The sequence below is a fragment of the Aythya fuligula genome, chromosome 3, assembly GCF_009819795.1.
Source record: "Aythya fuligula isolate bAytFul2 chromosome 3, bAytFul2.pri, whole genome shotgun sequence".
Lineage (NCBI taxonomy): Eukaryota > Metazoa > Chordata > Aves > Anseriformes > Anatidae > Aythya > Aythya fuligula.
The window spans coordinates 119038117-119062768 of NC_045561.1; the positions used below are offsets into that span (position 1 = coordinate 119038117).

At 65.8% G+C, this 24652-nt stretch overlaps 2 protein-coding genes across 3 annotated transcripts in view; both read left to right on the forward strand.

Annotated features, from left to right (window-relative positions):
- Positions 1–1267, forward strand: part of DNMT3A (DNA methyltransferase 3 alpha) — a 38938-nt gene extending 37671 nt beyond the window's left edge. The window contains exons 21-23 of the mRNA XM_032185150.1: positions 338–407; positions 552–670; positions 901–1267. Coding sequence (XP_032041041.1) covers positions 338–407; positions 552–670; positions 901–1042 — 331 coding nt within the window. The 3' untranslated portion in view covers positions 1043–1267. The remainder of the gene's footprint in view (positions 1–337; positions 408–551; positions 671–900) is intronic.
- A 9726-nt stretch (positions 1268–10993) lies between these two features.
- On the forward strand, positions 10994–23068 carry DPYSL5 (dihydropyrimidinase like 5). 2 transcript variants are annotated; one of them, XM_032185271.1, is made up of 13 exons: positions 10994–11060; positions 14373–14637; positions 15908–16066; positions 16537–16716; positions 16812–16880; positions 17222–17266; positions 17883–17958; positions 18931–19087; positions 19586–19727; positions 19842–19984; positions 20064–20271; positions 21257–21425; positions 22141–23068. In XM_032185271.1, the coding sequence occupies exons 2-13, from the start codon at positions 14377–14379 to the stop codon at positions 22224–22226; spliced, it is 1695 nt and encodes a 564-aa protein (XP_032041162.1). In that variant the 5' UTR covers positions 10994–11060; positions 14373–14376; the 3' UTR covers positions 22227–23068. The 2 variants fall into 2 exon arrangements, with proteins under 2 accessions (XP_032041162.1, XP_032041163.1); XM_032185272.1 differs by lacking the exon at positions 10994–11060 and adding an exon at positions 11155–11175.
- Positions 23069–24652: the final 1584 nt, after the last annotated feature.

The window sequence follows — 24652 nt, forward strand, 5'->3', positions numbered from 1 at the left end:
GTCCGACCCCGGTGTGGCCGTGGCTCCGCGGTTGCGTGGCTGTAGCCCCTCGGTTGCAGCCCTCCTGGCACCGTCCCCGGTGTGTCTGTGCCCTGCTCGCTGTGCAGGAGCAGCAGCACGCCCCAAAACCCCAGAGCTGCTCCCTCTGCTCGTGGCACGGCGCAGAGCTGGTCCCCGGCATCTCTTCCAGCGCGTGTATCCGCTGCGTCTCGCTGTCCTCCCCAAAACAGCCCCCAGATGGCTGCAGCCCCCCCCCAAACCCCTCCTGGGGAGCCGCCGCGTGGGGACACGGGGATGCGGCGCTGCCACCCCACACCGACCCCCTCTCTCCCTCCAGGCCGCTGGCGTCCACAGTCAACGATAAGCTGGAACTCCAGGAGTGCCTGGAGCACGGCAGGATAGCCAAGGTCAGCCCCGGGGGGGTTGTGGGGGGGTCCTGGGTTGCAGGGAGGGGTGCTGGGGGGGGGTAGGGGTGGCGTTGCCCACCCGGGGTTCAGCAGCGTCTCCGCGGGGATCGCTCCGGCAGCGTGACGAGCCTGTGCCTCTTGCAGTTCAGCAAGGTGCGAACCATCACCACTCGCTCCAACTCCATCAAGCAGGGCAAAGACCAGCATTTCCCCGTCTTCATGAACGAGAAGGAGGACATCCTGTGGTGCACGGAGATGGAGAGGTACTGGGGTCGAGGGGAGAGGGTTTGGGGGGGGGACCGTGATGGGGAGCAGCGGGGCTGGGGGCTGCTGATTCCCCCGATGGTCCTCGCGGCGCTCGGGCTGCTCGGCTGGATGCTCGGTGGCGCAGCGTCGTGTGCCGAGCCACCGCCACGCGTAGGACCTTGCCAGAGGCCACCTCCACCCCTCAACCTCCATCCGTGCCTGGCTGAGCCCCGCCGTGTCCCCGCAGGGTCTTCGGCTTCCCGGTGCATTACACGGACGTGTCCAACATGAGCCGCCTGGCCCGGCAGAGACTGCTCGGCAGATCGTGGAGCGTGCCGGTGATCCGCCACCTCTTTGCTCCCCTGAAGGAATACTTTGCCTGCGTTTAAGAGAGACGGACAGGAACTGGTAACACAGAGCGCGTCAGAAACAAAAACCATCCACGCCAAGAGAAGTGAAAACACGGAATGAGAGAAGAGTCAGCACCCAGAAGAGAGACGGGATTTCGCAGCCCGACGGGAACCCGGCACACGTCTCCCCGAGCGAAAGGGTTCGGTGTCCTCTCCTGAATTTCCAATGTTCAGCTTTTAGCCTATTTAAAAAAAAAAAAAAAAAAAAAAAAAAAACCGACAAAAAAAAAAAACAACAAAAAACGACAAAAAGAAAGGAAAAAAAAAAAAAAAAGAAAACGAAAAAAGAAAAAACAAAAAACCAAAACCATTTTTTTTTGGGTAACCTTTTAGTTTTCCGCTCTTTTCTGGCTGGGTTTTTCTGTTAGTTTGGTTTCTGCTTCTCGGAGCAGCGGGCGAGACGCGGCGCTGTCGCCAGCCCTGCTCTCGGAGGAGGGGAAACGGCCGCGGGAAAGCCCAGCCGGGAGAGGCGGAGGCGAGGGAGACGGGACCGGGACCGGGACCGGGACCGCGCCGTCCGCCCGGCGCTCCCGGCTCGCGCGGGGCCGCGGGCCCGGCTCGGGAGCACAACGCAGGGAGGCGCTCGGCCAGCTCCGCAACCGACTGAGCCTCACTCTTTTCCACCAGCACCATGCACTGGTGATATGGAGCAAAACCAACTGGCAGGGAAGCCAAGAACACACACACCACAACACACACCTTTTCTACAGTATTTTGGGTGCCTACCACACAGGAAACCTTGAAGAAAGCAAACCCTAGAAGCCGCTGTTACCTCTTGTTTACAGTTTATATATATATGATAGATATGAGATATAGATATATATATATATAAAAGGTACTGTTACTACTGTACAACCTGACTTCATAATGGTGCTTTTAAACAGCGGGGTGAGTCAAGACATCAGCTTCCATGTTGCCTTACGTGCCAGGCCTTTCCGGAGCTGCGCGGGAGGGGGCCGGGGCGGCCGGCGGGGCCGGGGCGGGAAGCCCCCACCCCGAGTCATGCAATAACCTTTTTCTGTCCCAAAAGGAAGCGCCTCCCTCGGCGGCCGCCCGGCCCGACGTACTGGTGCTGTTCTGCGTACGTGGCCCTGAGGGTGCTGAGGTCCGGGACGCGCCGGCGCGGAGGCAGGCAGGGACGCAGGCGGAGCGGGGGGCCGGCGGCGGGGCGGCCGCGGGGGGCTCGGACCCTGGTGCTAACGCCCGCGGGTGTGCGCGGCGGGGCCGGGACGGGGCAGGAGCCTGTGCCACGGCCCCCGGGAGCCGTTCTTTCAGAGCGTGTTTTCGGAGCGAGCCCCTCGGTGGTGGCGGTGGCGGTGGCGATGGCGAGGGCAGGCGGCCGCAGGGAGCCGTGGTGCGTGCGGGCAGGGCGCGGGCAGGTGCTGGCGGTGCTGTGGATGGTGCTACTTGTCTGGCAGCTGTAGGTGCTGCGGCACGGCGGCGGGGTCCGGTGCGGGGTGCGGGTGCGTGCCCAGCCCAGGCTCGGGGGGCCGGGGCCGGTGTTGTGAGGGAGAGGGGGCTCCGCCGGGGGAGCGCAGGGACTGGTGCTAAGGCGCGGGGAGGCTCGGAGAGGTCTCCGGCCCCGTCGCCGTCTCTTCCTGTAACTGTGAAAGGCGCCGGGGAGGGGGGACACACCCGTGCGTGGGGGGGCGGGGGCCAGGCCGCCCATCCCCTGGGACCCCCCTCCCGGCCGCCGCTGGAGGGCCGCCGGCAGCTCGGTGCGGGGTGCTGGCTAATTCGCAGCGAGCCGCGCTGGTGGCGAGCGGGCACCCGTGGGTGCCGCGGGGTGCTCGGAGAGGTGCTAGGACCGACAGCGGTGGGGGCAGGTGGAGGGGGCGCCCCGGCCCCCTCCCCCCGGCTCCCTCCACATGGTGCTAGGAGGGGCTCCTGGGCCCCTGTTGTCGGTGTGTGGTGGCGGGCGCGGGTGGCACCAGGCTGAGATGCTCTGCAGGGCACCGCGGCTGGGGGCTGGGGGCAGGCAGGATGCGGCCCCCTCCAGCCCTGGGGTCTGAGCTGGGGCCGTGGGCTCCAGCTTGGCCCCAGGGCTGGGGTCCCAGGCGGCCCCGCAGCATGGGGCGAGTCTCGCATGGGTCTGCTGCACCGCTGCAGGCCCTGCGTGGTGCTGGGTGTGAGCCCTGCACGGCCCCGCAGCGCTGGGTGCGGGTGCCTGCGGGTGCCTGCGGTGCCCTGCGGCTCCACGGGCAGGTGCTGCGCGGTGCTGTGGTGCTGTGCACATCCCGCAGCACCAGCCCTGCAGTGCTGCCTGCAGGTCCTGCACGGCCCTGCAGCACGGGGTGCAAACCTTGCACGGCCCCGTAGCACTGTTCGCCCGTCCTGCATCGTGCTACAGAACGAGGTGCGAGCCTTGCGTGGCCCCGCAGCGCTGGTTGCGGGTCCCGCACGGCCCCGCAGCACTGCTCTCGGCTCCTGCACGGCCCTGCAGCGGTGCCTGCGGGTTGTGCGGCACCGGCAGCAAGCCTTGCACGACCCTGCAGTGCCGGGCACGAGCCCCGTGTGCCCCGGCAGCGCCGCTCGGGGGTCCCTCCGGACCCCACGGTGCGCTCCCTGGGACCCGCTCACCCCATGGCACCTCCTGTGGGTCCGGTCCCCAGCGCGGCACCGAGCACAAGTCGCGTGCAGCTCCCGGCCCCACCGCAGCACGGGGGCTCCTCCGCCCACCCCGGGCGCCCGTGCCTGGGCCGCCCGGGCTGGGCAGAGGGGCCGGGGCCGGTGCCGGTGCCGGCGGGACGCGGGTTCCTGCCGCGGCACAACTGGAAGGCGCCGGGGCTGCTCGGGGCTGCTCGGGGCACCGGCACCCCTGCGGCAGCCGCCGGGTCTCCGTGGGGCCGTGGGGGATGCGTGGGGAAAGAGTTCAGTTTTTAACGTACCCGACTCACGTCTTTTTTTAAAACAAACAGACAAATTTTGTTGCACAGCCCTAGATTTAAACAGTTAAAAATAAAAAAAAATAAAAAAAATAAAGCCTAAATTCCTTAAGATCTGCCGAGGGAGTAGGTGACAAACACGGTGCTAAAACATTTTATTAAAAATATATATTGTTAAATTAAGTCTGCTGTCTGGACAATGACTGTTTGTTTTGTTTTCTTGTAGTGGAGTTTCAAAGAGCACTATTATTTTACTCTTATATATTATTATTAAAAAAAAAAAAAGAAAAAACAAAAAGGCATTTTAACTTTGTACTTGAAAACTAAATGAGAGATTTCATGTGTTTTAGCCTAGACATTGAAGTAGCTGATGCTTAACTATTTGTGGGGAATCATGTACTCATACCGAGGAATAAACGCGTAGAGTTTGGGAACCCTCCTCTCCTATGATTTGGCTCAGCCCGCGCCCGACGCCACATTCCCGGCCGCGCCGCCCGGCCCCCAGCTGCTGTTCCTCCTTTTCATTTTCTCCTTTTCTCTCTCTCGGTTCGTTCCTTTTTTTTTTTTTTTTTTTTTTCTGTTGTTGTTTTGTTTTTTTTTTAGGGTCGCTTCTCTATTTATTGACGATAATACTGTACATTTCACCGTATGGTTCTGGCCCGCGGCGGGCTTGCCCGGCACTCTGTTGTATCTGTGTAAGTATTGCTCGTGACATAGCTGTTATGAACTAATTAAAAGGTCAATGCGTGCAGCAGATGTAGAAAGTCTGTCCGTTCCGCTTTCATCCCATCTTCCTTTTTTTTTTTTCTTTGGTGCCCAGAAGATTATCATAAAGACAAGCTCCTTTCTAATGTACTTGTGCTGGAGAACACTTGAATAAATGTACTGTTTTTGTGCAAAAAAAAAAGAGGAAAAAAAAAAGAGGAAAAAAAAAAAAGAGAAAAAAAAAATCTCCCTCGGGTCCTGTGCTTTGTGTCCTGCCGCCACCTGCGCGCGCCCCCACGGGGGGGTCCCATGGGTGGGGGGGTCTCAGTGGCTGATGGGGTCTCAAGGTGGTGGGGTCCCAGGGCTGGGGGCTCTGGGCTGAGCCCAGCTCCCACGGGGAGGCCACGAGGGGGGCTTTGCCCTCCCAGCACGGAGATGGGGGGTGCCAAGGGGCGCCCTGCACGGCTGCCCCACACCCTGGGGCAGTACGTGGTGTGCCACGGCACCTGCCTAAGCGGGTGGGTTTGGGATGGGGGAATGGATGGGGTGGGTTTGGGATGGGATGGATGGGGTGGGATTGGGATTGGGGGAATGGATGGGATGGGATGGAATAGGACGGGATGGGAGGGAAGGAGATGGGATGGGTGGGATGGGATAGGATGGATGGGGTGGGTTTGGGATGGGGTGGGATTGGGATTGGGGGAATGGATGGGGATGGGATGGATGGGGTGGGTTTGGGATGGGATGGATGGGGTGGGTTTGGGGGAATGGATGGGGATGGGATGGGATGGGATGGGAGGGAAGGAGATGGGACGGATGGGATGGGATGGGTGGGATGGGACGGGACGGGATGGGATCGCTGAGTGCAACCTCAGTAAGCCTGCAGATGAAACCAAGTTAGGGGACGTGCCGGTATGGCAGCACTGGGCTAAACTGGGCTGCACTGGAGCATTAGGTGTAGAGCTCGGTGATGTGGTTTAGTGGAGGACTGGTTAGCGTTAGGTCAGAGGTTGGACTGGGTGAGCTTGGAGGGCTCTCCCAACCCGGGTGGTTCTGTGATTGTGCCCGGCTGTGGGCTCCCCAGCCCCAGGGGGACACGGAGCTGCCGGGGCACATCCAGGGGGGCTGCAGAGGTGCTGAGGGGCCTGGAGCAGCCGCAGCACGAGGCCGGGGGCCGGGCAGCCTGGAGAGGGGGAGCCCGAGGGCAGAGCTTGTCGGGGGGCACAGACACCCATGGGGAGGCTGCCAGGACGGGGCCAGGCTCTGAGCCCCCCGGCCAGAGCCCCCCCAGCTGTTCTGGGAGGCTGTGAAACTCATTTCACGGATCTAAAATACGCTTCATTGGGCTAAAATGGGCTGCACGGGGCTAAACTGGGCTGCAGAGGACTTAACTGGGCTGCACTGGGCAAAATTAGGCTGCAGTAGGTTACAGAGGGCTAAACTGGGCTCCACTGGGCTCAGTGGGACCTGTTATACTGGGCTGCACCAGGCTAAATTGGGCTTACTTGGTTCTGTTATAATGGGCTAAACTGGGAAAAACAGGGCTAAATTGGACCAAATCAGGGCTGCGCTGGGCTGCACTGGGTTAAATTGGGCTGCAGTGGGCTAAACTGGGCTAAAATTGGCTTAAATGGGCAGCACTGGGCTAAATGAGGATGCACTGGGCTCACTGGTCTAAACAGGGATCCACAGGACTGCACTGGGCTCAAGTGGGCTCAGTGGGACCTGTTATACTGGGCTGAATTGGGCTGCACCAGGCTAAATTGGGATTTCTTCTCTGTTACAGTGGGCTCTATTGGGCTAAACTGGGCTAAACCTGGCTGGGCTGGGCTGCACTGGGAAAAGAGAGCTGCAGTGGGCTGCACTGGGTAAAACAGGGCTCCACTGGGCTAAACTACACTCCGTGGGGCTCAACCAGGCTAAGCGGATCTAAACTAGGCTAATCGGGGCTGTGCTGGGCTACATTGGGCCAAATGGGACTGCAGTGGGCTAAACTGGGCTCTACTGGGCAACACTGGGCTAAAATGGGCAACGCTGGGCTAAATTGGGCTTCAGTGGGCTCTGGTGGGCTAAACTGGGCTCCACTGGGCTAAAGTGGGCTCACCTGGGCTCAACTGGACCTGTTTTACTGGGCTGCATTGGTCTGCACTGGGCTAATTTGGGCTTACTTGGCTCTGTTATAATGGGCTCTGCTGGGCTGCACTGGGCTAAACTAGGCAAAGCAGGGCTAAACTAGGCTAATTGGGGCTGGGCTGGGCTGCAGTGGGCTCAACTGGGCTCTACTGTGCTCAACTAGGCTAAAATGGGCAACACTGGGCTAAACTGGGCTGCACTGAGCTCTGCTAGGCTAAAGCAAGCTCACCTGGGCTCAATGGGATCTTTTATACTGGGCTTCAGTGTGCTGCACTGGGCTAAACTGGACCAAACTAAGTTAATTGGGGTTGTGCTGGGCTGCACTGGGCCAAACTGGGCTCCACTGGGATAAAATAGGCAGCACTGGGCTAAATTGGGCTAAACAGGGCTCCACTGGGCTGCACTGGGCTCAGTGGGATCTGTTATACTGGGCTGCAGTGGAGTACACTGGGCCAAACTGGGCTTTTTTGGCTCTGTTGTGATGGGTTTTACTGGGTTGAACTGCGCTAAACTTGGCTTATTGAGGCTGGGCTGGCTTCCACTATGCTAAATTGGGCTGCAGTGGGCTGCACTGGGCTCTACTGAGCTAAACTGGGCAACACTGGACTAAACAGGGCTGCAGTGGGCTCTGCTGGGCTCCACTGGGTTCTACTGGACTCACCAAGGCTCATCTGGGCTCAACTGTATCCCTTATACTGGGCTGCAGTGGGCTTCACTCGGTTAAATTGGGATTACTTGGCTCTGGTACAATGGGCACTACTGGGCTGCACTTGGCTAAACCAGGCTAATTGGGGCTGTGCTGGGCTACACTGGGCCAAACTGGGCTGCAGTGGGCTAAACTGGGCTCTACTGGGCAACACTGGGCTAAAATGGGCAACGCTGGGCTAAATTGGGCTTCAGTGGGCTCTGGTGGGCTAAACTGGGCTCCACTGGGCTAAAGTGAGCTCACCTGGGCTCAACTGGACCTGTTTTACTGGGCTGCATTGGTCTGCACTGGGCTAATTTGGGCTTACTTGGCTCTGTTATAATGGGCTCTGCTGGGCTGCACTGGGCTAAACTAGGCAAAGCAGGGCTAAACTAGGCTAATTGGGGCTGGGCTGGGCTGCACTGGGCTAAACTGGGCTGCAGTGGGCTCTACTGTGCTCAACTGGGCTAAAATGGGCAACACTGGGCTAAACTGGGCTGCACTGAGCTCTGCTAGGCTAAAGCAAGCTCACCTGGGCTCAATGGGATCTTTTATACTGGGCTTCAGTGTGCTGCACTGGGCTAAACTGGACCAAACTAAGTTAATTGGGGTTGTGCTGGGCTGCACTGGGCCAAACTGGGCTTTTTTGGCTCTGTTGTGATGGGTTTTACTGGGTTGAACTGCGCTAAACTTGGCTTATTGAGGCTGGGCTGGCTTCCACTATGCTAAATTGGGCTGCAGTGGGCTGCACTGGGCTCTACTGGGCTAAACTGGGCAACACTGGACTAAACAGGGCTGCAGTGGGCTCTGCTGGGCTCCACTGGGTTCTACTGGACTCACCAAGGCTCATCTGGGCTCAGTTGGACCCCTTATACTGGGCTGCAGTGGGCTTCACTCGGTTAAATTGGGCTTCCTTGGCTCTGGTACAATGGGCACTACTGGGCTGCACTTGGCTAAACTAGGCTAATCGGGGCTGGGCTGGGCTGGGCTGCACTGGGCTCTACTGGGGTAAGTTGGGTAGCACTGGGCCAAATCTGGGCTCCATTGGGTTAAACTGGGCTCCATTGGACCTGTTATACTGGGCTGCACAGGGCTGCACCAGGCTAAATTGGGTTTACTTGGTTCTGTTATATTGGGCCAAACTGGGAAAAACAGGGCTAAGTTGGACCAAATCAGGGCTGCACTGGGTTAAATTGGGCTGCAGTGGGCTAAACCGGGCTAAAATTGGCTTAAATGGGCAGCACTGGGCTAAATGAGGATGCACTGGGCTCACTGGTCTAACTGGGGATCCACAGGGCTGCACTGGGCTCAAGTGGGCTCAGTGGGACCTGTTATACTGGGCTGAATTGGGCTGCACCAGGCTGAATTGGGATTTCTTCTCTGTTACAGTGGGCTCTGTTGGGCTAAACTGGGCTAAACCTGGATAATCGGGGCTGGGCTGGGCTGCACTGGGAAAAGAGAGCTGCAGTGGGCTAAACTGGGCTCAACTGGGCCTGTTATACTGGGCTGCAGTGGGCTGCACCAGGCTAAACTGAGCTTACTTGGCTCTGTTATAAGGGACTTTACTTGGTTACACTGGAATAAGCAAGACTAATCAGGGCTGTACTGGGCCAAATTGGGCTGAGGTGGGCTCTGCTGGGCTAACCTAGGCTCTGCTTGGCTGAAAATGGGCAGCACTGGGTTTTACTGGGCTAAACATGGCTCCACTGGGCCATACTGGGCTCAACTGGACCTGTTATACTGGGCTGCACCAGGCTATATTGGGCTTGCTTTGCTCTGTTATAATGGGCTCTACTGGGCTGCACTGGGCTGAACTGGGCCAAACTATGCTAATTGGGGTTGTGCTGGGCTGCACTGCGCTAAATTGGGCTGCAGTGGGCCAAACTGGGCTCCACTGGAATAAAATGGACAGCACTGGGCTAAATTGGGCTGCAGTAGGCTAAACTGGGACAAACTGAGCTCTGCTGGGCTGCATTGGGCTCAATTGGATGTGTTGTTCCGGGCTGCATTGGGCTACATTGGGCTTACTTGGCTCTGTTATAATGGGCTCTGCTGAGCTGCACTGGGTTAAATTGGGCTTCAGTAGATTAAACTGGGCAAAATTGAATACCACCAGGCAGCACTGGGCTAAATGCGGCTGCACTGGGCTCAATTGAACCTGTTATACTGGGCTGTAGTGGGCTGCACTGGGCTAAAGTGGGCTTACTCGGTTCTGTTATAATGGGCTCTACTGGACTAAACTAGGTTAATCAGGGCTGGGCTGGGCTGCACTGGGAAAAGAGGGCTGTAGTAGGCTATACGGAGCTAAACTGGGCTCTGTTAGGCTAAACTGGGCTGCACTGGGTGAAACAGGGCTCTACTGGGCTCAGCTGGATTTGTTATACTGGGCCGGCTGCAGCGGACTACACCAGGCCAAATTTGGCTTACTTGGCTCTGTTATTATGGGCTCTATTGGGCTATACTGGGCTAAACTAGTTTAATTGGCGCTGAGATGGGCTGCAGTGGACTAAACTGGACTCCACTGGGCTCAGTGGGACCTGTCATACTGGGCTAAATTGGGCTTAATTGGCTATGTTATAATAGGTTCTACTGGGCTGCACTGGGTTAAAAAAGGCAAAACGGGGCTAAACTAGGCTAATTGGGGCTGGGCTGCACTGGGCTAAGTTGGGCTGCAGTGGACTACAGTGGGCTAAACTGGACAAAACTGGGCTGCACTGGGCTAAACTGGGCTCAATGGGACCAGTTATACTGGGCTGTATTAGGCTGCACTGAGCTAAATTGGGCTTACTTTGTTCTGTTATTATGGGCTCTACTGGTCTAAACTGGGCTAAATTAGGCAAAATGGGGCTAAACTAGGCTAATCGGGGCTGTGCTGGACTGCACGGGGCCAAATTGGGCTGCAGTGGGCTAAGCTAGGCTAACCTGGCCTGAACTGGGTTAAACTGGGCTCTGCTGGGCTAAAATGTGCTGAACTGGGCTCCACTGGGGCAAAACTGGGCTGCATTGGCCCTGTTGTACTGGTTAACATGGGCTGCACTGGGCTAAACAGGGCTGTTCTGGGCTGTGCTTGTCTCAAATGGGCTTTACTGGGCCAAACTGGGCTTTGCTGGGCTAGACTGGGTTGTACTGGCCTCCACTTGGCTTTACTGGGCTCTAACGGATTGTGCTGGGCTCTTATAATGGGTTGTACTGGGTGCACGGGGCTGCACTGTTACACACTGGGGGGCGCTGGGCGTTACTGGGTGTTACTGGGAGGCGCTGGGTGTTACTGGGGGTCACTGGGAGGCGCCGAGGCCTGGCCGCGCTGCCCCCGCCTTTGTGCCGGGTCCCGTCACCACGGCAACCGCGGGCAGGTGGCGGCCGCTGGGCGGGGCCCGCGCCGCCGGCTCCGCCCCCTGCACCTGTCAGTCAGGCCGCGCGCAGCCTACCCTGCTGGCTGCTTGGCCCCGCCCCCCTCGGGGCAGACGGGCGGCGATTGGCCGAGGCCGTGCCCGGTGCCCGCCCCCCGCCGTGCAGGTTTGTGTGAGAGGCGATCGCGGACGGGGAGCGCACCGGGCGCAGCCGGGGCCGGAGCGGAGCGGAGCGGGAGGTACCGGGCGGCACCGGGCGGGGCGGGGCGGGCCGGGCCGGGATGCGACGTTCCGGTTCCTTTGGGGGCTCTCTTATCGCCGCCGTATCGCGACAGGGCGGGACTATCGCGACAGGTGCGCGTATCGCGACGGGGCGGCAGTGTCGCGACAGATCACGGCGGCTCCTCCCGTCCCCTTTACCCGCGGCGCTCGGCGGGCAGAGAGGCCGCGCGTGGCGCCGCCGATCGCGACGGGGCCGCGATGTCGCGACAGCGCCCAGCGCCGGGCCGGCCGGGGGGGGGGGGGGGGGGGGGGGGCTGGGGTTGAGAGTGGGGGCAGCGCGGCCTTCCCCCCCCGGTCGGTGCCGTGTCGCGACAGGGCCCGGAGCGGCGGCAGGTGCCCGGCGGGGGCGGCCCCATTGTTCCGCGGGGCGCTCCCGGGGGGCCCCGCCCCACCCCGCCCGGTGCCGCCTTTGTGCGGGGCTTTGTCTGCGGGAGCGGCCCCCGCGCCCCCCGGGTGTGGCCGAGCCCCGGGCCCCGCCGCCCGCCTTTGTCCGCCCCCCCCCCACCCCCCCCGGGTCCCGGCCCCGGGCTTTGTGTGCGCCGGGAGCGGCCGCGGCCCCCGGGGCGCTGCTGATGCTGCGGAACGGAACGGCCGCACCGGGGGGCACCGGGGGGCAGCACCGGGGGCTGGGGGGCGATGGGGGGCCCGGTGGTGCCCGGTGCCGCATCCCGGAGCCCCCCCCGTAGGGGATGCGGCGGCCGAGCCCCGAGGGGCGAGGGGGGGGCTGGAGGCCGTGGCCGGGCTGTGCCCGCACCGCAGCCCCTCGCCCGCAGCCCCGGTGATGCCCGGTGCCCCCCACCCAGCCCTCGCCCTCCCACCTGCCCCTGACTCCCGGCACACCCAGGGCCGTGGCCACCACCTCCCCCCACCCCATCCATGGACCTGGGGTGGGGGCACCCCCCGATCACCCACCCCAGCACCCACCCAAGCACCCCGCCGACCCCCTGATGGGTGAAGCCGTGCCAGAGCCCGCGCTGCTCGGGTCCGTCCCGGTTTGTGCAGCACCACGCACGGCGGCCGGGGCGTGCCACGGGCTCGGGGCGCTGCCAGCACGCGGTGCACGTGGCCGAGGCCGTGCCACGCTCCCAGCCGGCCACCCCATCCCCGCTGCCACCCTGCCCCAGGGGCTGTGCCGGCCACGGACAGGGCACGGCCGTGCGGGGACCCAGCAGGGAGCACGGTCACCCTAAAATGATGGGCTCGGGTCTGTGCCGCTGCCCCTCCTGCGCCCCACAAACCTAGGGGGCTCGGCACGGCCGGGATGCTGCAGGGAGGTGCGGTGTCTCGCAGCCTGCCTGCTCCAGATCCATCCATCACCACCTCTTTGATCGCCGGGGTGCAATGCAGCAGTCCCCACCCCGCCTGGTGGGCTGCCCAGCACCGCCCTGCCCGGCCCCAGTCCTCCCAGTGTGTCCCCCTACACTCACCAGTGGGTTCTCGGGCAGTGGGCACCGGTTCTCCCGTGGCCGCTCGCCCCAGCCGTTGGTCTCTGCCCAAAACCTCTCCCCAGGGGTGGTCTCGGGTGAGGCTCCTCTCCTGCGCCCCTCGTCCCCATCGCGCCCAGACGCCCCTTTGAGCCCTGTTTGAGCGGGGTGCTCTGGGGCCATGGCTTTTAGGATTTGACACAGACGGCCGTGGTCAGCACCCCCAGCACCCCCAGCACCCCCAGCACGCTGCCTCCACCCTGTGCTGGGAGCATCCCACCCCCCGGGGCCGTGCAGCCCACCCCGGGGCTTGTGCCCCATCCTATGAGCACAGCTCCTGCTTGGCACGCTGTGGGGGTCCGCCACGCTCCACGGGGACATCCCCGGGTCTAGGGGCTGCTGGCAGCCCCTCGGGGCCGTGCTTTCCACGGCTCTGCTCCCTTCGGTCCCTTCACTGCCTTGGCTGGGGAGGGGCCCTGGGGGCTGCAGTTGGCGCGTGCCAAGCCGGAGCAGCTGCATGGGCAAAGGCATTCCTGGCGGCACAGGGCACGGGGTGACACCCACCGAGCCCAGGGCAGGAGCAGGAGGGTGCCCGGTGCCCCCCAGCCCCCTGTCCCCTCCCCAGCCCCTCCCTGGGCAGCTGCGAAGGCACCGGGAATGCTCAGCTGCCGGCTCGGCCCCCCAGCCGCCGCGGCTCCCCGCCAGGTCCAGCGCCCTGGAAGCCATTTGCTGCCGCTGCAGCCTCTCGCCGGGCAGCTGGGAGCTGCTGGCATGTTTTCGGGGCAGCCTCCGATGGATTTGGAGCCCCCCGAGCCCCCAGCAGCAGCACCCTTTGTGGGGTGTCCCCTCCTCGCCGGCAGCGCCGCGGGGACCGCGTGTGGCCGTGCCCATCTGGGGAGCCCCGGGGGTGGCTGGGGGCTGGTGGTGGGGAGCCCTCGTTTTGGGGCTGGACTGGGGAGAAAGGAAAAGCTGCATAAAGCACACCAGGGGTAACGCGTGAGTGTGTCAGTGATGCAGGGCGGGGGGCAGCCCCCCCCTCGTGCCAGCCCCTGCTGGGGGCAGTGGAGGGGGCACCTGGCATGGGGGCTGCCACGGGCTTTTTCTGGCAGAGGGGGGGCAGCACCGCGCTGGGCACGGCCCCACACATGGGAACCGTGTCCCTGGGGTGGGGGTCCCTGGGGTGGGGGTCTTTGGGGAGAGCCGAAGCCCCTCTCCAATGCGCATGGGGCTGTGGTTATGGGGTGAGCACGGACTGGGTGCCAGTGTGGGGCTGCCCCAGCCCCCGGGTGCAGGAGCCCTGCTGGCAGCTGGGGGGGGCCACAGGTCCCAGGGGGGTCCATGGGTCCCAGGGGGGGTCCTGGCCCATGCCCCCCCCCCCCTTGCCCAGACTCACCCAGATGGGTCGATGGCGTTTGACCTTCATCTACCACACGATTTATGGATTGTGTCTGGGGATGCTCATTGCTGGGGGGGGGCTGAAAACTTTGTGGGCTACCCGGGGGGGCTGGAGCAGACCCCCGGATGGAGGTCTGTGCCAGGGGGGTGAGAGGGGAGGCTGGGGGCCCCCTTGGGGTTATGGGGCCACGGGTGGGGAGGTGCTGGGGTGCAGGTCCCCAGAGCGGGGGGGCTGTTGGGGCAGGCAGGCCCTGACTCAGCGCCCGGCAGCCCCCCCGCCCCGTGGATTTCCCGGGGATAATCCAGTGTTGACATGGCCCGGCACGGCCGGTGCGCAGCCGCGGGGCTGCCCGGACCCCCGGGGGCAGGCAGCAGGCAGCGGGGCTGAGCCCCCCCCCCCCGGGTATCGGGGGGGGGCGGCACGGGGCTGACCCCCTGCCCTGCCCGCAGAGCCATGCTCGCCAACGCGGCCACCATGCGGATCCTCATCAAGGGGGGGAAGGTGGTGAACGACGACTGCACGCTGGAGGCGGACGTCTACATCGAGAACGGCATCATCCAGCAAGTGGGCCGCGAGCTCATGATCCCCGGCGGGGCCAAGGTCATCGACGCCACCGGCAAGCTCGTCATCCCCGGGGGCATCGACACCAGCACCCACTTCCACCAGACCTTCATGAACGCCACCTGCGTGGATGATTTCTACCACGGCACCAAGGTACCGCCTGGCACGGCGCTCCGCTCGCCCGCTGCCCCGGTCACGGTCATGGTGGGTGTGCTGCCGGCACGGGGAGGGCTCCCCAGTCCTTCTGGCTGTGCCTGGGGGGGCTCAGACCCCCCAGCTGGTGCAGGGCAGCAGTTCCTGGGTGCTGGATCAGCCTCGTGGCCAGGCAGACGGCATTTGGCTGCCTCGCCCGGCTGCGGTCACTGCCAGCTCCGGTCGTGCCGCAGGTCTCAGCCGTGTCGTGGCAGCACCAGCCCCCAGCCCGGCTCTTCCCCAGCACGGCCAAGAGAAATGACGCTGACTTGTGATTCTTTTTATTCTGCAAATCATCAGGCTTTGGCTCTTTGGTTGTGCTGGCAGGGACGCTGCGTGGCTGGGCACGGCACTGCCCGCAGCCGGGCGCAGGCTTCTGCTGCCTGCCCCCAGCTGTGCCCAGCACCCAGCGGGGATGGCAGGGACCTGGTGCGGTGCTCCACGGGGCCGGGGCATCCCCGGGGACCTCAACACCCCCAGTGTAGCTCTTGGGGGGCCGTGGGGCTGGCGGTGCCGAGCACCGGGTGCCGCCGTCCATGCGCCCCGCACACAGCGGGCATTGTGCAGGGCTGGCGCCGGCCGTGCCTGGCCCTGGGGTGGGGGTGCTGGGTGGTGCTGAGCCACGGCACGGCGAGGGGACAGTGTGGTGACCGCAGGCACCCCGTGCCGTGCCTTCCCCACCCCGGCAGGCTGCCTGGCAGCACAGCGAGCACCCCCCCAGGGCCAATTGCCTAAAGGAGCTTTGGGGATTAGCCGGGCCGGGTGAGCCGGGGACACGGCCGGGTGCGACGGCGCCCACCCCGCTGCCCGTGCAGGCTGTGTGCTGGGGGGGGGGCTCTCCCACGGCCCCCAAGCTGCCAGGTGAGGGTGGCCCCCCTGGATAGGGCCCTGTGGTGCTGCAGGGCTCAGCCTGCCCCATGCCGGGGCTGTGAGGGTTGCAATCCACAGACCCATGGAGATTCCAGGCAGGGCCCCCCAAATCAACCCATGGGCACTGGGGGGGTGGCCGGCCGTGTCTGGTCTCCCTGTGCGCCTTAAGCACAAGGTGGGGTGCCCCCCCCCCCAGACAGGGCTTGGGGGGGGGATGGTGCCTGCAACAGAGCTGGCCCAGGAGCGCAGTGACCCCCCCGTTGTCCCCTGGGGGCGCAGCCACCATCCTGGCTGTTTGGGGACAGCGCGGGCACCCCCGGGGGCGCATCCTGCCCCCAGCGCGCCCCCACCTCACCCGCAGGCAGCCCTGGTGGGAGGGACGACGATGATCATCGGCCACGTGCTGCCCGACAAGGAGACCTCGCTGCTGGACGCCTACGAGAAGTGCCGCAGCCTGGCCGACCCCAAGGTCTGCTGCGACTACGCCCTGCACATGGGCATCACCTGGTGGGCGCCCAAGGTGAGCGTGGCACCGCGGCCCCCCCCCCTGGCACCACGGGAGGGCACCGGGGCCGCCCTGCCCGGGAACAGCTGCTGCGGCCGGGGCTAATTCCTGTGCGCTGATCCCATTAGCCGCTTGTTTGGGTGGGTTTGCCCACCCCGGGCTGCCTTTTGAGCTGCCTTGAGCCCGGGTCCCCGCCGGGATGAGCCCCTCGCGGAGGGGGGGGGACCCCATGCAGCTGCCGCGGCGGGATCAGGCTGGGAACGAACCCCAGGGACTCCCGGCCCCGTTGCAGCAGTCGCTCCCCAGGGCACGGGCACAAATCCTGCCGGAGACATCCCCAAGGGTGAAGCGTGGGTCCCTGCCCCATGGCGCTGAACACCTCGCCCCGTGCCCACCCCACAGCGGGGGGAGCGCAGCCCCAAAGCTCTCCGTGCACCCCGGGGCTGCGGCGCCGCCGTCCGCGCTGAGCCCCTGTCCCCGTGCAGGTGAAGGCAGAGATGGAGACGCTGGTGCGGGAGAAGGGGGTGAACTCCTTCCAGATGTTCATGACCTACAAGGACCTGTACATGCTGCGGGACAGCGAGCTCTACCAGGTCTTCCGCGCCTGCCGCGACTTCGGGGCCATCGCCCGGGTGCACGCCGAGAACGGCGAGCTGGTGGCCGAGGTGAGCGCCGTGCGGGGAGGGGGCCACGTGCATGGGGCAGGCAGAGCCCTTGGTGGCCCCCAGCCGGACCCCACGCCCCCCGCACCTTTCCGCAGGGAGCCAAGGAGGCGCTGGAGCTGGGCATCACGGGGCCGGAGGGCATCGAGATCAGCCGGCCTGAAGAGGTGGGTCCGGCCAAGGCACCGCTGCGTGGCGGGGGCCTGGGGCACGGCTGTGCTGGGCGTCGGTTTTGGGGCGCCCCCAGCCAGCAGCCGTCCGTGCGGCCACCCCATGCACCCCATGAGTCTGTGCCACCCGCACACCCGCACGCACCCCATCCACCCGCGTGCTCACCGCCCACGCGCCCCGTCCTCACCCCTGCACCATGCGTGGGGTCCCCACGCCCTCCCCGTGCCCCCATCCGTGCGCCCGCCGCCCCGAGCGCCGCGCAGCCCCCCCCCTGCCCACCCCCCCCTGGGTCCAGCTCCCCGTGCCGGGCGGTCGCTCACCGCCGCTCTCCCCGCAGCTGGAGGCCGAGGCCACGCACCGCGTCATCACCATCGCCAACAGGGTGAGTCGCCAAGAGCCACGCGTGGCCGGGACCCCCCCTATAGCGCGGGGACCCCGTGGCCCCGGTCTGGTGGCCGGGATGTCCCCAAGGGGTGTCCCCAGGGGGTGTCCCCAAGGGGTGTCCCCACATCCCCAGGGGGTGTCCCCGTGTCCCCAGGGGGTGTCCCCACATCCCCATGGGGTGTCCTCAGGGGGCGTCCCCAGGGGGTGTCCTCACAGGGTGTCCCCAGGGGGTGACCCCACATCCCCAGGGGGTGTCCCCGTGTCCCCAGGGGGTGTCCCCGTGGGGTGTCCCCATGTCCCCAGGGGGTGTCCCCGCATCCCCAGGGTGTGTCCCCGTGTCCCCAGGGTGTGTCCCTGTGTCCCCGTGGGGTGTCCCCGTGTCCCCAGGGGGTGTCCCCATGTCCCCAGGGGGTGTCCCTGTGTCCCCAGGGGGTGTCCCCGTGTCCCCAGGGGCTGTCCCCGGGGGGTGTCCCCATGTCCCCAGAGGGTGTCCCCAAGGGGTGTCCCCGTGGGGTGTCCCCGTGTCCCCAGAGGGTGTCCCCACGTCCCCAGGGGGTGTCCCCGTGTCCCCGGGGGGCGCAGGGCCCCCCATCAGCCGTGCCCGCTGTCCGCAGACCCACTGCCCCGTGTACCTGGTGAACGTCTCCAGCATGTCGGCCGGGGACGTCATCGCCAGCGCCAAGATGCAAGGTACGGCCGCGGGTGGGGCCGGGGGGCGGGGCCACAGCGCGAGGCTCCGCCCACATTGGGGGTAACGCCCTGTTAGGCCCCTCCCACCCTGCGTGTGGCCCCGCCCCTGTCGCGCACCGTGGGGCTGCAGTGGGAGCCCTGGCCCCGCCTCCTGGGTGTGGCCCCGCCCTTTGCGGTGGAAGGGCCCGGAGCTCCGCCCCCTGCATGAAGCTCCGCCCCCTGCGCCTGGCGCGCCTGGCCACGCCCCCTCTGTCTGGTGGCCCCGCCCACGGCGCTGCGGCACACGTGGGGGACGGGCACACGCGGGGACACGCAGGGACACGCATGGAGGCACGTGGGGACACGGGGGGACACAGGGGGACATAGGGGGACATGTGGGGACACGGGCACACCTGGGGACACGTGGGGACACGGGCACACGCACGGGGACACGTGGGGACACGGGCACACCTGGGAACATGTGGGGACACGGGCACACACACGGGGACATGTGGGGACACACATGGGGGCACGTGGGGACACGGGCACCGGGGGGTCCCCGTGGGTGTGCACACAGAGCTGTGGGGCCACGGGGGCACACGCACGGACACGGGTGTGCAAGGACACAGGGACCTGTGCATAGGGACACGTGTGGCTGGGGATGCACACACACACGTGGGCGCACTGCACAGGGAGGTGCAGGGCAGGGGCACAGCAGAGCCCTGGGGACGTGGTCACACACGGGCAGGAGGTGCAGGGCCGTGGGTACGGGCACTCAGGGACACGTGGGGTCGTGGGCACATGCGTGTGCACAGGCAGGCGTGCAAGCCCACAGGGCCACGGGGCCACACGGGGCACGGGGTGTGAGCACACGTGTGCACACAGGCACATACGTGCGCTCCGGGGGCACAGGCAGGACTCAGGCACAGCCCCCCCTTGCACACCCACCCCACACCCCATAGCCCCGTCCCACAGCCGTGCCTGTCCCCGCAGGGAAGGTGGTGTACGCGGAGACCACCACGGCGCACGCCACGCTCACCGGGCTGCACTACTACCACCAGGACTGGTTCCACGCCGCCGCCTACGTGACGGTGCCGCCCCTGCGCCTGGACACCAACACCTCCGCCTACCTCATGAGCCTGCTCGCCAAGTACGGCAGCCCCCGGCTGCTCCCCGCGCCCCCTCCCCACGTGCCACGCTCTCCGGGCACCCCGCTGCCAAGGCCAAGTGCTCCCTAGGGCCACCTCCCCATCCTTTGGGCACCCCACTCTTTGGGTGGGTTCCCGGGAGCCTCGCTTCATGGGCACGGTGCTGTCTGGGTGCCTCACTTCCCTCACACCCTGCTCCCTCTGTGCCTCCCCCCTCGGGTACCCTGCTTTCCAAGCACCTGGGCTGCATGGGGTACCCCATTCCTTGAGCACCCCTCTGCACAAAGTGCCCTGCTCCCTGAGCACCCTGCTGCATGGGTGCCCCTCTCCTTAAGCACCCCACTCCTTGGGCACCCTGCTCCTTAAGCACCCCATTGCTTGGGTGCCCAGCTCCGTAAGCACCCCACTGCATGCACGCCCTGCTCCCCGAGCACCCCGCTGCCAGTCTCCAGCCCCGCTGCAGGCTGGCTGCGCCCCAGCCCTGCCCCATGCCCCCATAGCGACACCCTGAACGTCGTGGCCTCCGACCACCGGCCCTTCAGCACCAAGCAGAAGGCCATGGGCAAGGAGGACTTCACCAAGATCCCGCACGGTGTCAGCGGGGTGCAGGACCGCATGAACATCATCTGGGAGCGGGGTGTGGTACGTGCACATAGGGCAGGGGCAGAGCTGCCCCATGGGGCAGGATGCAGCCTGGCACCCGCCACAGCGAGTGGGGGGCACGCATGGGAACCCCTCACCCCCTTCTGGTGGCAGGTTGGGGGCAAGATGGATGAGAACCGCTTCGTGGCCGTGACCAGCTCGAACGCCGCCAAGCTGCACAACCTGTACCCCCGCAAGGGCCGGATCATCCCCGGGGCCGACGCCGACGTCGTGGTGTGGGACCCCGAGGCCACCAAGTAGGTGCCCACCCCCGTGGGGACGACGGGGACGGGGCTGCACGAGGGCGGCCGCTCACCGCCCCGTCCCCTGCCCAAGGACCATCTCGGCCAGCACCCAGGTGCAGGGCGGGGAGATCAACCTGTACGAGAACATGCGGTGCCACGGGGTGCCCCTGGTCACCATCAGCCGCGGGCGCGTGGTCTACGAGAACGGCGTCTTCATGTGCGCCGAGGGCACCGGCAAGTTCTGCCCCCTCCGCTCCTTCCCGGACTCCGTCTACAAGAAGCTGGTGCAGCGGGAGAAGGTACGGGGGGGGGACGGGGACGGGGACGGGCGATGCGGGGCGGTGGCGGTGCCCGCGGGGTGGCTCTGTGCCCCCGGTGCCGCGGTCGGTGCTGGTGCTGTGCCGGTGGGAATGCGGCGTGCTCGGGGTGACGGGCAGAGCGTGGCGGTGACATCCCACGGGTGGGAGTGGGACACGGGAACCTCCCCCAGCTCCTGCCCTTCCCCATCCTCTTACCCCACCGTCCTGGTGCAGAGGGTTTGGGGACGGCCACCCGCTGTACCCAGCAGTTGTGCCAGCGCGTGTGCAAGGCGCGTGCAAAGCTTCGGGGCCCTCTGTGCCTCTTGTCTGTGGCTCTTTGCCCTCCACCAAGCCCCGGGCACCCCCTCACCGCCCCGCTCTGCCCTCACGCTTGTCCTGGTGTGACCCCCAGGACTGGGACCAGCGGTGCTGGCACCCCCAGGCGCTTCTGAGGGTGTGCAGGGGGCTTGTGGTGCGAGGGAAGCCCCAGCGGGAGCCGTGCGGGGTCTTGGGGCTGCACGAGGGGCACGGGGCAGGGTCCTGCTGCTGTGCCTGCACGGGCTGCTCCCAGCCCCTGCCTGCGCCTCGCTGCTGGGGGGATGGGGCTGCGCCGAGGGGCTCACGCACCCCCCCCTCCCCAGCACCCCTCCCCGTCCCTGTGCACCGTCACGGGGCTCCGGGGCCTCGTGCACCCGGTGCAGGCTCCCCCTGCACCGCTCCTCCCCGGGCTGCACCCACCGCAGCCCCCTCCCCGCATCGCTTTGCTCCGCAGACCACGGCCCCCCCGTGCTCCCAGCCCCGGCCCCACTCCCTCCCCACGTGCCCACACCAAGGGACACCCCTTGTGTCCAAACCATCCATTTGGGGGTCCTCCCAGCACCCAGCGCCAGCCCCCCCCTGCGCCCCGTGGCCCCTCCAGGCGGGCACGGCCGCGTCCCGGCCCCCAGCTCACGGCTCTCTCTGCTTTTTGCTTCCCTTCCGGCAGAGTTTAAAGCTCAGGGCCGTGGATCGCACCCCGTACCTGGGGGACGTGGCCGTGGTTGTGCACGCAGGGAAAAAAGAGACGGGGACGCCCCTTGCAGATACGCCCACCCGGCCTGCCACGCGACACGGGGGCATGAGGGACCTGCACGAGTCCAGCTTCAGCCTGTCCGGTAAGAGCGGGGGCATCCAGGCCCCCTGCCCCCCTGCCCACCTCCCACAGGGGCTCCCCGGCATCGCCGGGCACCCCCAGACCTCCCAGTACCTCCCCCAGCACCATCCCAGTGCCGCCACCGCCCTCCCGGTGCCTCCCCCGCCACAATCCCGGTGCGTCCCCTTCTCTGGTGCACGGGGCCCCCCCACGCACCCCATTTCCCCAGTACGCAGCTCCCAGGCAGAGTAGGACCCCAACCCCGACCCCCTCCCCGTCCCCACCACCTCTCCACGCGCCGTCCGTCCGTCTGTCTACCGTCCATCCATCCATCCATGGCTCCGTGGCGGTGACACGCGCGGTGCCGGCGTTGTCCCCATGGCCATGGGGAGCGGGCAGGGGGGGGGGCAGCGTCTCCCCGCTCCCCGGGGTCACCTCCTGCTCCCCGTGCCACCCATGCTCGGTGCTGGCCGTGCTCCTGGGGGGGCCGTGAGCATCCCCCAGGCACGGTGGGGCTGTGATCGCTGCCCCCCAGCCCTGGCGCTGCAGGAGGCAGGGGGGGCTCGATGGCAGCTGGGGCACAGCCTGGGACCCCCGGCACAGCGGGTGGGCGCAGGGCGCTGGGGCTGGGGGTGGCGCTGGGGGACCGGGGGTGGCACTTGGGGGGGCTGGGGTCACCATCGGGCCCTGCCGTGTGTCCGGCAGCCCTGACGCCCGTCCGTGTGTCCGTCCCGCAGGTTCGCAGATCGATGACCACGTTCCAAAGCGAGCTTCGGCCCGGATTCTCGCTCCCCCCGGAGGCCGGTCGAGCGGCATTTGGTAAAGCCGGGGACCTGGCCCCCAAATGAGGACGGGGGCGCCGGGCCCCGGGCCCCCCCCCCCCCCGCTCGGCACCGGCCGGGTTGCGGCCCCTCCGCTGGGGCTCCCCCCGTGCCCACCGCCCCGGCGGATTTGGGGGGGCCCTGCCCGGTGGGGGCCGTGCCGGGGGGGCGCCCGCAGTGCCAGCCCCGTGCCGGGGGACCCCCGCTGCCGGGCTCCTGGAGCCGAGCCGGTGGGGGTCCAGGGGGGAGGGGGGGGGGGCCGAGCCCCCCGCCCATGGGCCGGGGCCGGGGGCAGGAGGTGTGCCCGCCCCGTCCCCTTTTCTGTTTGCACGTTGGGTTTGGATCAGTGATTTTTTGACTTGTTTGTGCATCACGTGGAGATAACTCTGAAGTGGTTTGTGTCACTAGAGCTAGGGGAGACACGGGAGAAGCAGGGACCCTACCCCACACACACACCCCTCCGGCCCCCCGGGACCCCCCGCCCGACCCCAGCCGTCCCCCCCCACCCCACCCCACCCTCGGTGCCCCCCGCCGACACACGCGCGTGCACAGCCGTGCAAACCCTGCCCCGCACGCCCGGTGCCGGCGGGCCCCTCGCCCCCCTCGCCCCCCACACCCCCTCTGCGTCCCCCCGGGGCCGCCGGTGCCCGCATCCCCGTCACGCCATGGTGCTACCGGGGGGGCCGCCGCCCCCCGCCGCCCCCTGCGCCCCCGTCCCCCCGGGGTAGTGTGAAATGTGAAATGTGGCTCGTGCACTTTGTCCCCGTAGTTGGTCCTGTAGGCGTGCGGGGTCCGCCCCGCGCGGTGCCGCTCCGTTTGCTCATTAAAGCCCCTTCTCACCGCGCCCGGCCTCGCTGCCTGCTTGGGGTCGGGGCTGGGAGGGGGGCGCGTGGCTGTGGGACCCCCCCTGCACGGCCACCTCCAGGGGCTGCAGGCCCCAAACGGGGCACGGGGCCTGCGAGCACGGCCTGGGAGTGAGCCCATGGTGGCCGCGGGTGTGCAAGGTGTGGTGGCACAGTGACAGCGCTGCCGGACACCCCCGTGGGGGCACCGGGACCCCCAGAGGGGGGACAGCACCAACGGGCCTGGGCCAGCCCCGGCCAGCGCATCGGCACCGCCTGGATGTGGGGATATGGGGACACGGGGACATGGGGATATGGGGACACATGGGGATATGAGGACATGGGGACACAGACACAGGGATGGTGGGACATGGGGACAGGGACACGGGGACACAGATGTGGGGATGCTGGGACACAGGGGGACATGGGGATGTGGGGACACGGGGACACAGATACAGGGATGGAGGCACATAGGGACAGGGACACGGGGACACAGATGTGGGGATGCTGGGACACAGGGGGACATGGGGACATGGAGATGTGGGGACACAGATGTGGGGATGTGAGGACATGGGGACACAGGGATGTGGGGACACGGGGATGTGGGGACACAGACACATGGATGGTGGGACATTGGGACAGGGACATGGGGACACAGATGTAGGGATGTGGGGACACGTGGGGATGCTGGGACACTGGGACTTGGGGACGCAGGAACATGAGGACACAGGGACATGGGGACATGGAGACGGGACACAGACACAGGGATGGTGGGACATGGGGACAGGGACATGGGGATACAGAAATGGGGATACTGGGACACAGGGAGACATGGGGACACGTGGGGATGTGGGGACACATGGGAATGCTGAGACACTGGGAATTGGGGACATGGATACAGGGACACAGGGACATGAGGACACAGGGACATGGGGACAGACATGGGGATGGTGGGACATGGGGACACAAGGACATGGGGACACAAGGACATGGGGACACAGATATGGGTATACTGAGACACAAGGAGACATGGGGACACAGGGACACAGGGAGACATGGGGACACGTGGGGATGCTGGGACACTGGGACTTGGGGACACAGATATGGGGACACAGGGACATGGGGACAGACGTGGGCATGACGGGACATGGGGACACAAGGACATGGGGACGCAGATATGGGGATGCTAGGACACGAGGACATGGGGATGTTGGGACATGGGGACACTGGGACAGGGGGATGTGGGTACAGTGACATGGGGATTTGGGGACACGGGGATGTGGGGACACGGTTGTGGGGCTGTGGGAACGTGGGGACAGGGACATGGGGATGCTGGGACACAGGGAAACATGGGGACAGAAATTATGGGATGTGGGGACGTGGGGCCACGGGCACGGGGGGATGTGGGTACACTGATATGGGGATTTGGGGACACGGGGACACGAGGACAGGGGGCAGCCCCTCAGCCCCAGGCCCCTCAGGCCGCCGGCCGCCAGGGGGCGCTGCAGCGCGCGGCGTTGCCGTGGCAACGGCCGGGGGGCGAGGGGCGGGGGGTGGAGGCGGCTCCCCCGCGGCGTTGCCATAGC

Coding starts and splice junctions, on each gene's coding strand:
- DPYSL5 (XM_032185271.1), top strand. CDS start 14,377: ATGCTCGCCAACGCGGCCACCATGCGGATCCTCATCAAGGGGGGGAAG. Junction 16,067..16,536: donor TCACCTGGTGGGCGCCCAAG/GTGAGCGTGGCA, acceptor GTCCCCGTGCAG/GTGAAGGCAGAGATGGAGAC. Junction 19,088..19,585: donor CTCATGAGCCTGCTCGCCAA/GTACGGCAGCCC, acceptor ATGCCCCCATAG/CGACACCCTGAACGTCGTGG.